The sequence below is a fragment of the Pelophylax lessonae genome (assembly GCF_965119305.1).
Source record: "Pelophylax lessonae genome assembly, chromosome: 1".
NCBI classification, from domain to species: Eukaryota; Metazoa; Chordata; class Amphibia; order Anura; family Ranidae; genus Pelophylax; species Pelophylax lessonae.
Window position 1 is genome coordinate 2,980,627 of NC_138768.1, and position 14,766 is coordinate 2,995,392.

At 45.7% G+C, this 14,766-nt stretch overlaps 1 protein-coding gene across 2 annotated transcripts in view; it reads right to left on the reverse strand.

Moving 5' to 3' along the window:
- Positions 1 to 465: 465 nt before the first annotated feature.
- LOC309560348 (uncharacterized protein) overlaps positions 466 to 14,766 on the reverse strand; it is an 88,903-nt gene continuing 74,602 nt past the window's right edge. The window contains exons 11-13 of one of the 2 annotated variants that reach the window (XM_082263973.1): positions 10,893 to 13,060; positions 6,791 to 10,802; positions 466 to 815 (exon numbers count right to left, since the gene is read on the reverse strand). In XM_082263973.1, coding sequence (XP_082120099.1) covers positions 6,834 to 10,802; positions 10,893 to 13,060 — 6,137 coding nt within the window. In that variant the 3' untranslated portion in view covers positions 466 to 815; positions 6,791 to 6,833. Of the gene's footprint in view, positions 816 to 6,790; positions 13,061 to 14,766 lie in introns of both variants that reach the window. The other variant, XM_082263972.1, reaches the window with a different exon arrangement.

Sequence of the window (14,766 nt, forward strand, 5' to 3'; positions counted from 1 at the left end):
AGTCTCTCACTGACAGTTGGGTAGGTCTGGGAAGTCTCTCACTGACAGTTGGGTAGGTCTGGGAAGTCTCTCACTGACAGTTGGGTAGGTCTGGGAAGTCTCTCACTGACAGCTGGGTAGGTCTGGGAAGCCTCTCACTGACAGCTGGGTAGGTCTTGGAAGCCTCTCACTGACACTTGGGTAGGTCTTAGAAGTCTCTCACTGATAGTTTGGTAGGTATTGGAAACCTTTCACTGACAGTTGGGCGGCTCTTGGAAGCCTCTCACTGACAGTTGGGTACATCTTGGAAGCATCTCATTGACAGTTGGGTAGGTCTTGGAAGTCTCTCACTAATTGGTGGTCATGTCTCATGGTAAAGTCTCATTGTTGAAATTGTGGAAGAATGTTCCCTCATCCATGAGTACTTGTAGACCTCCTCTCCATGTTGACTGTGCAGAACAAACAAAGGCTCTTCTTATCCATGGCTATGAACATACAAAGATAATGACCCATCAAGGATCAGAAATTGGGACAGTTTCTTGTAATGTCATTGATGACTGAGAAGATCTGATGGTAAATCCATGGAATGGACATGGTGAAGGGAGGTTTCCTCTAACTGATAATGAAAAGGAACAAGCAATGTCTTCAGGTTCACAAGAGTGATTGGCGCCTGCATATAGTATTCTGGATTGTTGAAGACAAGGCCCCCCCCCCCCCCCCATCTCCCTGGTGTCAGTGTAACTGAGGAAGTAATGCAGTGTGTCAGTATCTGGAGGATTCTCAGGTCACTCTCTTTTCACTGAGGACAGGACAGTCACCTGGCCAGTGCTTGATACCTGAGGAAGAAGAAAAAGATCTGAGGTCACCATCACTTATAAATAAAGGACATACATATCACATCAAAAACATGGTGGGACTGCATAATCATAAAATCTGAAAGTAGAATTGGCACCTCCAGCATGGTGGTACACCTATTGTTGAGGTTAAGGCCTATTATTGACAAGGGGGTTCTTATGTTGCTGGGAGGGATCTACTGTTGATGGAGGTATCTACTGTTGCTGGCTGGGACGTACTGGGAGATTTATTGTTCCTAGGGTGGATCTATTGTTGCTGTGGGGGTATTTTCTTGCAGGGGGTCTGTTGTTGCTGGGGGATCTATTGTCACTGGGGGAGGGGGCTACTGCTGCTGAAGGATCTATTTTCCCTGCCAGTGTCTGTTGTTGCAGGGAGATCTATTGTTGCTGGAGGGTATTGATCGCCCAGGATTTATTGTTGCTAAGCTTGTCTATTGTTGTCTGGGGTCTATTGTTTCTGGGGGGTATTTTTCTCGGAGGATCTATTGTTGCAGGGGCTGGGGGGGGGGGGTGTCTGTTGTTGTCAGATACCAGGTATAAAATAATACTTTGTTCTGTTTTCTGTAAATGGGAGGTGGAAGGGGATGGAACCAAGGGACAGTGCTTGGAGGTAGGTGCAGCCCCATCTACTGTCCATAACTTGGTACAGTATTTTAATGATTGAGATACTTCAGGAAAATACTACATTTTGACCACTAGATGGATCTGATCATAGGAAATAAGCACATTAGGAATATTTTTTGTGTTTTTTACATTTTACAAAGGATTTTTTGAATACTATGGGTTAGCTAAACTAGGATCACATCTGGGGGCTTGCTTTGGCCGGGTGAAACCTCAGACAAAGCCGTTTGAGAAGTGTAGAATCTATGATTTGACATTTTAAGTTGTCTGTGTAAATTCTAACCTAAATTATTGAGATCTGTTATCATTATATGGGATCATTCCTGAACATTTTCCGGGAAGTAGTAAAGAGACATACTGTATATAAAAGTGTGGGATAGCTCCACCTATTGGCTGGATATATTATAAACAAAAGAGGTAGAAGTAGAAGGATCAGGAGTATCAGGCAAAGGACGGTAACAGAGTTCAGACATGCTGAGAACATACAGGAGCCGGGAGTAATACGAACTAGGAGAAAGAGCCAAGAATAAAGAACAAGAACTTGCCATCTTTCTAGGATACTTTATATGGGTACACAGTGGTACTTGGGTGCCCCAGGAACATAGACACTGGATTATCTGGTCTTAGCAGGAGGCTTTTCCCCAGTAACAAGACTGTAGGATCATGGGGTTGTAGAGTGGAGTAGCCAAGGGTCATTGTTAGGAGATCCAAACATGAAAACCAGATGGTGGAACATGGACTTGGTAAATATCATAGACGAGGTCTTGGCAAGTGGTGGAACATGGACTTGGTAGATAGCATAGACGAGGTCTTGGCAGGTGGTGGAACATGGACTTGGTAAATAGCATAGACAAGGTCTTGGCAGGTGGTGTACAGGCAAGATCAGGTCAAGCCAGAAATCAGATTCAAGAAATCCAACAGGTCAGAGGTAGAAGTAGCAGGATCAGGGGTATCAGACAAAGGATGGTAACAGAGTTCAGACATACTGAGAACAGACAGGAGCCAGGAATAATACGAACTAGGAGAAAGAGCCAAGAATACTGGAACAAGAACTTGCCATCTTTCTAGGATACTTTATATGGGTACAGTGGTCCTTGGCTGCCCCCAGGAACAGAGACACTGGGTTATCTGGTCTTAGCAGGAAGCTCTTACCCCAGTAACACGACTGTAGGATAATGGGATTGTAGAGTGAAGTAGCCAAGGGTCGTTGTTAGGAGGTAAGGAGATCCAAACATCAAAACCAAATGGTGGAACATGGACTTGGTAAATAACATAGTCAAGGTCTCGGCAGGTGGTGTACAGGCAAGGTCAGGTCAAGCCGGAAATCAGATATAAGGAATCAAATGGGTCGGATAAAAATCAGAAGTATCAGGTAAAGGAACGTAACAGGGTTTAGACGCACTGAGAACAGACAGGAGCCAGGAGTAATACTAACCAGGAGAAAGAGCCAAGAATACTGGAAAAATAAACTTGGGAAGTAGGAGCACTAGTAGGAAATTGTGTAGAAGAGTGTGACCATTAGTAGAAGATTGTGTAGAAGATTGTGATCATTTGTAGAAGATTGGGTAGAAGATTGTGATCATTAGTAGAAGATTGGGTAGCACCCTCCTAGATGGGTGCTAGTTAGGAAGGTTAAGTTAGCTCTGCCTGCTTATCAGGGGAGCCTGATCAGTAGTTAGGCCTGTTGCATGTGTCCATGTGTGATTCATCTGGACTGAGGGAGTGTCCCTACTGTATTCAATAGGGGAGCCTGTTGGATAGTGGAGGAAACTCAGCCAGTGACACGTAGGCTTTTTTGACTACCCCAGTGGGTTGGCACAACAGTGGTGCATCCTGGGAAATGTTATGAAAGCCAGGGGCACATGTGACAGGGTGTCTTTGAGCGGGAAGCCAGGTCCCAGGAGGAGGGTGACGGCTGTCTCTCCCCCTGTCTGTATGGAAGGTGGTCACAGGCAGTTGGCCTAGTGAGCCAGAAGTGTGGTGCTGAGCCAGAAGGTCCAGTGGATGCTGACAAGTGGAAGTGAAGGTAGAGCAACCTTGGTCTGCCCAGGAAGGGGACCACTCCAGTAGAGAGTCAGTGGACAGGGGCTAGCATGCATGGGAAGTGAGAAAGCGGGTGCCAAGTTAGGACCCTGAGGAGGAACTAATTCAGGATCTTATTCATTATTTTCACTTCAGTGGCAAGGTTACATAGTTTGTGAGGTTAAAAAAAGACATCAGTCCATCCAGTCCAACCTATGATGTGTGTGTTTGATGTTAACCGTACATTGTATACCCCTGTATGTTGTACATTGTATACCCCTGAATGTTGTACACTGTATACCCCTGTATGTTGTACACTGTATACCCCTGTATGTTGTACATTGTATACCCCTGTATGTTGTACATTGTATACCCCTGTATGTTGTACATTGTATACCCCTGTATGTTGTACACTGTATACCCCTGTATGTTGTACATTGTATATCCCTGTATGTTGTACATTGTATATCCCTGTATGTTGTACATTGTACACCCCTGTATGTTGTACATTGTATACCCCTGTATGTTGTACATTGTATACCCCTGTTTGTTGTACACTGTATACCCCTGTATGTTGTACATTGTATATCCCTGTATGTTGTACATTGTATACCCCTGTATGTTGTACATTGTATACCCCTGTATGTTGTACATTGTATACCCCCTGTATGTTGTACGTTGTATACCCCTGTATGTTGTACATTGTATACCCCTGTATGTTGTACATTGTATACCCCTGTATGTTGTACATTGTATACCCCTGTATGTTGTACATTGTATACCCCCTGTATGTTGTACATTGTATACCCCTGTATGTTGTACATTGTATACCCCTGTATGTTGTACATTGTATACCCCCTGTATGTTGTACATTGTATACCCCCTGTATGTTGTACATTGTATACCCCTGTATGTTGTACATTGTATACCCCCTGTATGTTGTACATTGTATACCCCCTGTATGTTGTACATTGTATACCCCCTGTATGTTGTACATTGTATACCCCCTGTATGTTGTACATTGTATACCCCCTGTATGTTGTACATTGTATACCCCTGTATGTTGTACATTGTATACCCCCTGTATGTTGTGGTCTTTAAGGTGCCCATCTAATAGTTTTTTGAAACTATCGATGCTCCCTGCTGATACGACTGTTTGCGGAAGAGAATTCCACATCCTTACTGCTCTGACAGTGAAGAACCCCTTACGTCGCACTTTGAATGACAATTGCTCGTTTAGTCTTGCAACACTGTGCCCATATGACATTTTTTTAAATCATTTTTGAGACAGATAGAGCTTTATGTTGGAGGTATTTAATCACAACTGGGGGTTTTTGATTTTTTGCTAAACAAAATTTTGAAAAAAAATTAATTAATTTTTTCTTAGTTTCTGTTATAAAATTTAGCAAATAAGTAATTTATTTTCTTCATTCATGTGCAGAAATCCAATGCAGGCAGAGGTGAGATTTGGCTCAGGTGCAGGTCGGATCCGCCATCCAGATTATAAGCCAAATACAAAGATAGTGACCGCACACTAAAATAAAAGTCAAAACAAGTGACGTTATTTATTCTTCATCACAAACATCAAAGCAAGACTGATGTGACACAGGACAGGTGATGAGGCTGCACTGATGAGGCTGCACTGATGGCCACTGATGAGCACATATATGCTGCACTGATGGGCACTAATAGGCTGCACTGATGAGGCAGCACTGTTGAGGCTGCACTAATGGGCACTGATAAACTGCACTGATGAGGCAACACTGATGGGCACTGATAGGCTGCACCGATGAGGCAGCACTGATGAGGTTGCACTGATGAGGATACACTAATGGGCACTGATAAGCTGCACTCATGAGGCAGCACTGATGAGCATTGGTGAGATGGCACTTATGGGCACTGATAGGAAGCACTGATTGGCACTGATGGGGCTGCACTGATAATTGGGACATTGATGATCAGTGCCCTGATTATCAGTGTAAATATTTCCCTGTCAGACTTGCCGGTTACCGGCTCTCCTTTCCTCACGCTGTGACAGCACATGAGGAAAGGACTGCTGATAACCCTCGTCTGTTTACATGTGATTAGCTGTGATTGGCCCTTTACTCTGATCTGTGATCAGCTGTGTTCGAAAGACAAAGTGGTCACAGAGCGCGCCCACTGAGCGCTGAAGGGACCACACAGGGGGCGGGGTTCTGGGAGGACATCTATGGACACCCTCCAACAACAATAGTACTGCACTGTAGCTGTCTTTTGGCTATGGCTTAGTACTAAAGTGGTTAAATAAAGTCTGTTTTTATGATACTCTGTTTGTCTCTATATGGTCCACGTAAAGTCCATGACTACCAAAACAGGATCTTGCTAGATGTAGAAGTAGGAGCGCTCTGAGGACAGGTGGAGAGCAGGACCCAGGGAGGAGAAAAGAAACCGCATCAAAAGTAGAAGGTGGTTACCAGAGAAGACATTAAAGACAACAAAAGGAAACAGGAGTTTCTACAGGCTAGAAGACCCCACCACCAGGCGAGAAGACCCCACCACCAGGCGAGAAGACCTCACCACCAGGCGAGAAGACCTCACCACCAGGCGAGAAGACCCCACCACAAGGCGAGAAGACCTCACCACCAGGCGAGAAGACCCCACCACAAGGCGAGAAGACCTCACCACCAGGCGAGAAGACCCCACCACCAGGCGAGAAGACCCCACCACCAGGCGAGAAGACCCCACCACCAGCCAAGTACCTGACTTCCAACCACAGGACAAATGGAGGATCTGGCCTCTGCTGACCACCAAGCATTCAGATGGACACATCCCCTTGCATGTAGGTACCGGTCAGAACCCTTTCATACAGTATTTATGTATAACATATGGCACTTTTACACTGCAAGTACCGGCTCGGCCCTGCTTGGCTCTGTTTGGTTTTCCACTGCATGGTACCGCATGGTACGGTGTTGGAACGGTTCGGTACGGTTTGCTTTTCCACTAAAGTAAAGTGGGTGGGATAACAATGATTCTCTGACCAATCAGTGGCTAGTAGTGACAAACAGTCAAGGCTGCATGCAAAGGATTGTGGGGTATGGTACCGGTACGGCCCTCTTGGAACCCCAACTGAGGTGGTACTGTTTAAGCGAGCCGTACCGTTTGGTTCCATGTAGTGGAAAAGCGCCGCTGTACCGTACCGTACCGAACCGTTCCTACACCATACCATGCGGTACCAGCAGTGGAAAAGCACAAAAGCAAGTCGAACCGTTCGGTTCCATGCAGTGGAAAAGCGCCATAAGTGCACCAGGCTAGGAAGCTCCCACATGGCCACTCACCTCTGTGACAGCGGAGGAGGTCTCACAACTTGTTAGGTGAAGGTCACAGAACAACTTCAGAGAGAAGAGTGTTGTTGTTGTCGGGAATATTATTCTCTGTGGTCTGCAGAGCATTTTCTGTTGGGATTAAAGTTGAGTGTTTATGGTCAACGAAGGCTGAGCTATCGCTGGAATTCACCGATTCTGTATTGCACAGAGACAAATCTTTTGGAGTTTGACTTTCTTCCGCCGGCAAGTTATTGATGGGCAAAATGTCATGTACAATGACTTTATCTGTGCTGTGTTCAGCTGTAGAAACGGCCTCTGTCCCGGGACCAGAAGCTTCCTCTGTATGATAAGGTTCAATCAGACTACCAGTGACCGGTGGGCTTCCAGGATGAGGGTCCTCAAACAGGTTTAAATTGGGCGCTGGCAGTGAATCACAAAGTAAAGGTGCCTCTAGCACCCCTGCCTCATCAACACATGGGATGTCAGTTGGTGGGGGCAAAAATTCCGATGAGCTGCCAGCAAGAAGAGAGGAGCACACTGGCAAAGATGCAACTTCTATTAGGTTTCCATTGGGATCAGCTGCAAATTCAACTGAGCTGTTGGTGAGAAAGGAAAGCAGAGAAGAATCCACTGGTGAGGCTGCATTTAAGGTATCCGTCTGAGATGTCAAAGGGTTGTCACCTAACAATGTGAGAGATGCAGAAGGGTTGTCACCTAACAATGTCAGAGATGTAGGGTCAAATGGTGGCACCTGGCTGGGTTCAGATGGCCATTCAGAAGAGCTACTGGAAGGAATTCTTTCAGGTAAAAATGAAGTTTCAGTTGAAGGTTGGTTTTCATTTATTTCTATATTGGATTCAGCTGATTCGTCTGTACAAAGCGCCATGCATGCAATAAATGTGTCAGGTTTTAGAACTTCCGGATTTTCAAGACTCGATTGTTCTGGATATTCAACACATTGATCAGGGGGAAGAGAGCCTGAACCAGATAAACTCACCATCGTTGGAAATTCTGAGGGATAGTCATTGGTTTCAGGGCAAAGTTCAGACTGGGTGAAGGTAGGAAGTGGAGTAGGTTCAGTTATATTCTCAGATGGCAGAACCTCAGATGGTCCATCATAGGGCTCAGCTTGAACTTCAGCTGGGATGACAGGAGGAAATGGGGGAGATTCATTTTTACCCTCAGTTTGGATTTCCCTAATTTCTCTGAGAGGTTCAGGTAAGCTACAGACAGGAAGGGAGAAGGATACAGATACATTGTCCTCTGGTTGATGGACACTGGACTCAGAAGAACTCTCAGTAGGAAGGGGGACAGGCAAAGATAAAGGCACCGGAACCGCAGTTTGGTTAGCTTCATCTTCAGACCTGAATGAATTGTCAGGAAAAAGTGTGGTGGCCTCGGGTGTGGACTGAACTCGTAGAGCTTCAGTATTGTCATCTTGGGGTTGAGTCTGACCTGCCGGTGAGCTGTTGGTGAATAGGGAATCTGTAGGAGTTAAGGTTTGAAGTGGTGGATCCTCAGTTAACTTATCAGAGATTTCACCCTGAGATTCAAGAGAAACGATGTTAGGAAGGGTAGAAATTACAGGCACAATGTCAGATAGTAGAATCTCAGGTTGTCTATCGTATGTGTCAGCTTGAGGTTCTGACACCATCTCAGTGGGAATAGAGGCAGGCACAGGTAAAGCCTCGGGTCCAGGAACCTCACATTGACTTATTATGGGCTCACCAAGAGATTGCCATGAAATATTAGCAGTGGCGGGTAAATACTGAGGGGGTGAATCGACAATTTGTTCCTTAATGAGTTGTGCTTGAGAGTCTACAGAGCCATGGAGGGGGAGAGAAGCCGGCAGAGGCAAAGATTCACTGGATGGAGCTTCAGTTTGGATCTTACAGGGCTCTTCTTGTAATTCTTTAGAGCTGAAATTGGGAATAGTGGATGATACAGACATAGAATCAGTTAATGTGGTCATCTGATCCTTCTGATGTCCTGTAGAGCTGTAAGAAGGTAGAATGGTGGATTTAGGTAAAATCTCTGATAGAGGAACTTCAGTTTGAATAATTCTGTCCTCAGCTTGGGACCTGGCTGGGCTCTCTGTGTAGAGAAAGTCAGCTAATTGCATAGCTGCATCGGCTGAAACCTTACTTTGATTAATATTATCCTTGGCTTGGGATGTAGGTGTACTGTCCGTGTAAAGGAAGTCAGCCAATTGCACGGCTGCATTATCTAAAGCCTTTGTTTGATTAATACTGGGTTCACATTTGGGAAGGGTAAAAGATATTGGTGAAGCCTGAGGTTGCAGAACTTGATCCTGAACATTGCTTAGTTTTTGTTCAAGTTTTAGTGAATTTTCGGTGGGAAGAGTTACAGGTTCAGGTATATCCTCAGCTAATGGACTGTCAGATTGGTCTTCGGTGTGTTCAGATCCCGGTGACCTTTCAGTGGGGAGAGACAATGACACAGGAAACGTACCAACAAGGTCATTACATTGAGAATCATTGAAACCGCCAGCGGGAAGGTTTTCAGATATAGGTATTGTCTCAACTGATGAAAGGTCAGTTTGATTACAGCTGGACACAGACTGAGAAAAGGAAGAAACGTCCATGGAAACAGTTTCGGTCCGGTTGCCAATATGTTCAATTTGAGATTCAGAACAAAGTGAAGCACTTGCAGGAAAAGTCTCTGTAGATGAAAACTCAGCCTGGTTTTCAATATATCCAGCTTGGTTTCCTAGTAAGTTATTGATGGGAGGATACGCAGCCATAGGTAAAGTAGGAAGTATTGGAATGCCAGTTTGGAAATCACTTGTTTTAGCTTGAGACTCAGATAAGATTCTGGAAAGTGAGGCCATCTCAGGTGAAGACTCCACTGGAGAAACCTCCGCTTGTTTTTTAATTGGTTCATCTTGAGATTTAGGTAAGATGCCAGAAAAAGGGGCCACTGGAGAAACCTCAGTTTCACCGAGTTCTTCTTGGGGTTCAGGTAAGATTGTGCAAAGAGAGGCCACCACAGGTATGAAGTCTTCTGGTGAAACCTCAGTTTGTTTTTTACTGAGTTCATCTTGAGGTTCAGGTACAGTGATCGTAAGAGAGGCCACCACAGGTAAGGATTCTACTGGAGAAACCTCAGTTTGTTTTTCAATGAGTCCTTCTTGAGATTCAGGTAAGATGCTGGAAAGAGGGACCACCACAGGCAAAGACTCCACTGGAGAACCCTCCGTTTGTTTTTCACCGAGTTCCTCTTGAGGTTCAGGTAAGATGGTACAAAGAGAGGCCACCACAGGTAAGGAATCTACTGGAGAAACCCCAGTTTGTTTTTCACTGAGTTCATCTTGAGGTTCAGGTACAATGGTCGTAAGAGAGGCCACCACAGGTAAGGATTCTACTGGAGAACCCTCAGTTTGGTTTTCAATGAGTCCTTCTTGAGATTCAGGTAAAATTCTGGAAAGAGGGACCACCACAGGCAAAGACTCCACTGGAGAACCCTCCGTTTGTTTTTCACCGAGTTCCTCTTGAGGTTCAGGTAAGATGGTACAAAGAGAGGCCAACACAGGTAAGGAATCTACTGGAGAAACCCCAGTTTGTTTTTCACTGAGTTCATCTTGAGATTCAGGTAAGATGCCAGAAAGAGGGGCCACTACAGGTAAAGGCTCTCTTAGAGAAACCTTGGTTTGCTTTTCACCAAATTCCTCCTGAGGTTCAGGTAAGACGGTGTAAAGAGAGGCTACCACAGGTAAAGACTCTACTGGAGAAACCTCAAGTTTTTTATCTCTCAGTTCTTCTTGAGTTTCAGGTATGATACTGGGAAAAGAAGCCACCACAGATAAAGATTCTACTGGAGAAACCTTAAGTTGTTTTTCACTAAGTTCCTTTTGAGGTTCAGGTATGATGCTGGAAAGAGAGGCCACCACCGGTAAGGAATCTACTGGAGAAATCTCAAGTTGTTTATCTCTCAGTTCTTCTTGAGATTCAGGTATGATACTGGGAAAAGAAGCCACCACAGGTAAGGAATCTACTGGAGAAACCTTAAGTTGTTTTTCACTAAGTTCCATTTGAGGTTCAGGTATGATGCTGGAAAGAGAGGCCACCACCGGTAAGGAATCTACTGGAGAAACCTCAGTTTGTTTTTCAATAGGCTTAGCTTGAAATTCAGGTGGGACATTGGTAGGAAGGGAGGCTGATAAAGGTAAAAGTTCAGTTGGTGGGACATTGGCTTCAACCTGAGGTTCAGGTAAGTTAATAACAGATGCAGGCTCTGCTGGAAGAATCCTATATGTTGTATTATCGGGTTCAATTTGAGATAAAGGAAAATTCTCTGCTGATGATACTTCGATTTGATTATAAATGGGTTCATTTATAGCTTTAGGCAAGTTGTTGGAGGGAAATTTGACCTGGTCTTTGTTGAGTTCCATCTGAGATGTGGATAAGCTTGTTTCTCTAGGTAAACTGTCTAGTGTTGGAACCTCTGCTTTAAATTCGGGTTGAGATTCAGCTTGGATGACAGTGGCCAAAAAAGCAGATGCTGGTGCCAAGTCTACTGGTTGTAGGTCATTTGACCCTTTGGTGGCTTTGATCTGAGATTGGGGTGGCTGATCTGAGAGACGGGAGGTGGTATGTTCCTGTGAATCAATGGAAGGTGGAGTTTGAGGTTTAGGTTGGTTAGAATTTACAGTTAAGGTCTCTAAGTTTGAAACATTGGTGGAAGAAATCGCAGGCAAAGTCCCAGTAGAGATGGAAGCCGACCTGGTATTCAGAGATTTTGCAAATGCTGGTGCCTTCACTGTAATTGAATCCGTTGTTCTTGCACTAAAAGGTGTATAAGGAGGAGGAGCAACATACTGTAATATAGACCTCAAAGAAGATGAAAATGGAGTTTTGCCTTCGAATGTCACTGGAGAATCAGGCAAAGAAGAAGGCAGGGGATCCTCACCATTGGTCTTAGAGGAAGAAGTATAGCTGCTTATTGGGTAAAAGTTTGATTTTGTTTCTGGAGTAACAGAAATAGGTGGAGATGGTAATAATCTTTGGTCAACGGAAGCAGCAGAAGTGGAAGAAGCTTGTACGGCTAAAACCGGTTCCAGGACCACTTCCTGAGGTGCAAAAGTGGGCCCAATAGCTTTTGCACTTAATGGAGAATTGAGTCCTGGTGCCTCAGTGCTGAGTGGTGAGGTGGAAATTTTTGCGTCGGTAACTGGTGTGACACTTGCAAAAGCAATTTCTGATACAGGAGTGGAGATGGAGACCGTGGCCTTTATTGCTGCTGGCGGTCCTTCAGGTGTGTGGTAGCTCCTCAGTGAATTTGGACTGTGTCCTTGGTCCACAAGATCTTCAGATGTGTTCAGACTATGAACGGGCACAAACTCTGCTCTGTATACATCACCAAGAATCTTTGTGTTTGTAGCATCTGGAGTGTCAAAGGTTGTAGACGGTGGAATGTTAAGTGCTGGAGGTCTTGTCTGAGCTTTGATTTTATTGCCTTGTTGTAGAGGCTCCTCTGATGTTAGTGTTACATATTCAGCCCTGTAGGGTACATCATACAGATATGGTTGTGGAGATATAGAGCTCTGTGGAGGAGGTATGGTGCTCTGAGGAGATATGGAGTTCTGAGGAGGAGATATGGAGCTCTGTGGAGGAGATATGGAGCTCTGATGAGGAGATATGGAGCTCTGAGGAGGAGCTATGGAGCTCTGAGGAGGAGCTATGGAGCTCTGAGGAGGAGGTATGGAGCTCTGAGGAGGAGATATGGAACTTTGAGGAGGAGGTATGGTGCTCTGAAGAGGAGATATTGAGCTCTGAGGAGGAGGTATGGTGCTCTGAAGAGGAGATATGGAGCTCTGAGGAGGTATGGTGCTCATAGGAGAAGATCTGGAGCTCCAAGGAGGTGATATGGAGCTCTGAGGAGGAGGTATGGTGCTCATAGGAGAAGATATAGAGCTCTGAGGAGGAGGTATGGTGCTCTTAGGAGAAGATATGGAGCTCTGAGGAGGCGATATAGAGCTCTGAGGAGATATACTCTCTTTTACATGTGATGGCGAACCTCGCTTGGTGGAAATTGGAGGGGGTATAAAGGAAGGTAAAGAGTCCATCTTTGTAGATGTGCCTGGCAGTGGGGCCTTGGAGAAGATGAAGGCAGGAGAACATGCTGGAGGGGTACTAGAAGAAGGACCACTGAATGAGTCTCTTTTCTGGAAACCAGGAAAATAGGATGGACTTCGGGCCGAAGGGGTCAAAATAGACTCTGTCATGCTGCGCTGGTATCGGAATGTTGTTCTGCCAGAAAAACCTTCAAAGAAAAGAAGAAGATTTGGAGTCAAGTTATCTCATATAATTTATATTCATCATACTTATGTGAATAATTCTCTTAATGAACCATCCCACTTGACTTAAACATAGGAGTACAAACTGTCATTTCTATCAGTGAAGATTGTCAGTTGAGCTGTTAGTAATAACCCAGCCCCCCATTAACTTGTCAGTAAATCCTGTATTTCTCAGGGGACCAATATTCGTACAGCTAATGGAGGACCAATACTGGTACAGCTAATGGAGGACCAATACTCGTACAGCTAATGGAGGACCAATACTGGTACAGCTAATGGAGGACCAATACTCGTACAGCTAATGGAGGACCAATACTGGTACAGCTAATGGAGGACCAATACTGGTACAGCTAATGGAGGACCAATACTGGTACAGCTAATGGAGGACCAATACTGGTACAGCTAATGGAGGACCAATACTCGTACAGCTAATGGAGGACCAATACTCGTACAGCTAATGGAGGACCAATACTGGTACAGCTAATGGAGGACCAATACTGGTACAGCTAATGGAGGACCAATACTCGTACAGCTAATGGAGGACCAATACTCGTACAGCTAATGGAGGACCAATACTGGTACAGCTAATGGAGGACCAATACTCGTACAGCTAATGGAGGACCAATACTGGTACAGCTAATGGAGGACCAATACTGGTACAGCTAATGGAGGACCAATACTCGTACAGCTAATGCTAGAGATAATGCTAATTTTTGCGCACATGTGCCAGCATACAGGCAAGCCTTGGCCAGTAACCAACGTGCATTCACAGGTCGGAGTATCAAGCGCCAGCGCGTATTGGCCACGGACAAGGCTTCATGCCCATACACGTCCATTCCTGGAAATGTCTCAAAGATGCCGATTTAAAGGAGGCCCAGAGGTGTTCTCATTGCTGGATGTTCTTCAGCTGCCCATGTTTCTGTGTTCCTGCTCTTGCTGTCTAATATCACTGTCAGGGTCCGGACTGGCGGCAGATGACTGCCCAAGAGGTGGATCCTCTGTGTCAGTGAGGGATTGGCGTGGACCGTACTAGAGGACCGGTTCTAAGTTACTACCGGTTTTCACCAGAGCCCGCCGCAAGGCGGGATGGACTTGCTGCGGCGGTAGCAACCAGGTCGTGTCCCCCGGTAACGGCTCAACCTCACTGGCAGCTGATACAGGCGTGGTACAATAGGACAAGGCAAAGGCAAGGTCAGACGTAGCAGAAGGTCAGGGCAGGTGGCAAAGGTTCGAAGTCGGAGGTCAACGGCAGAAGGTCAGATACACAGGCAAAGCAAACACAAATCGCTTTCTCAAGGCACTAAGGCAACAAGATCCGGCAAGGACAGGAAGGGGGAGTTGGTTTATATAAGAAACAGGAAACAGGAAACAGGTCACAGGAAACAGGAAACAGGTCACAGGAAACAGGAAACAGGAAGGGAGGTTTGGACCAGGCACCAATTACTGGTGCACAGGCCCCTTAAATTTCAAACAACCGGCGCGCGCGCACCCTATGGTGCAGGGGCGCATGCGCCGGGAACCACGTGAGCGGGGAGCGGAGGAGGGAGCCGGAGCGGGCACAGGTGAGTGGATCTGGAACGAACGCCGCGAGCGATCCAGTCCAGAAGCAGGGACCGGAGCGCTCAGCGTTACAATCACATTGCTGACCCGGCCTGCTCCTGACCTTGCTTTG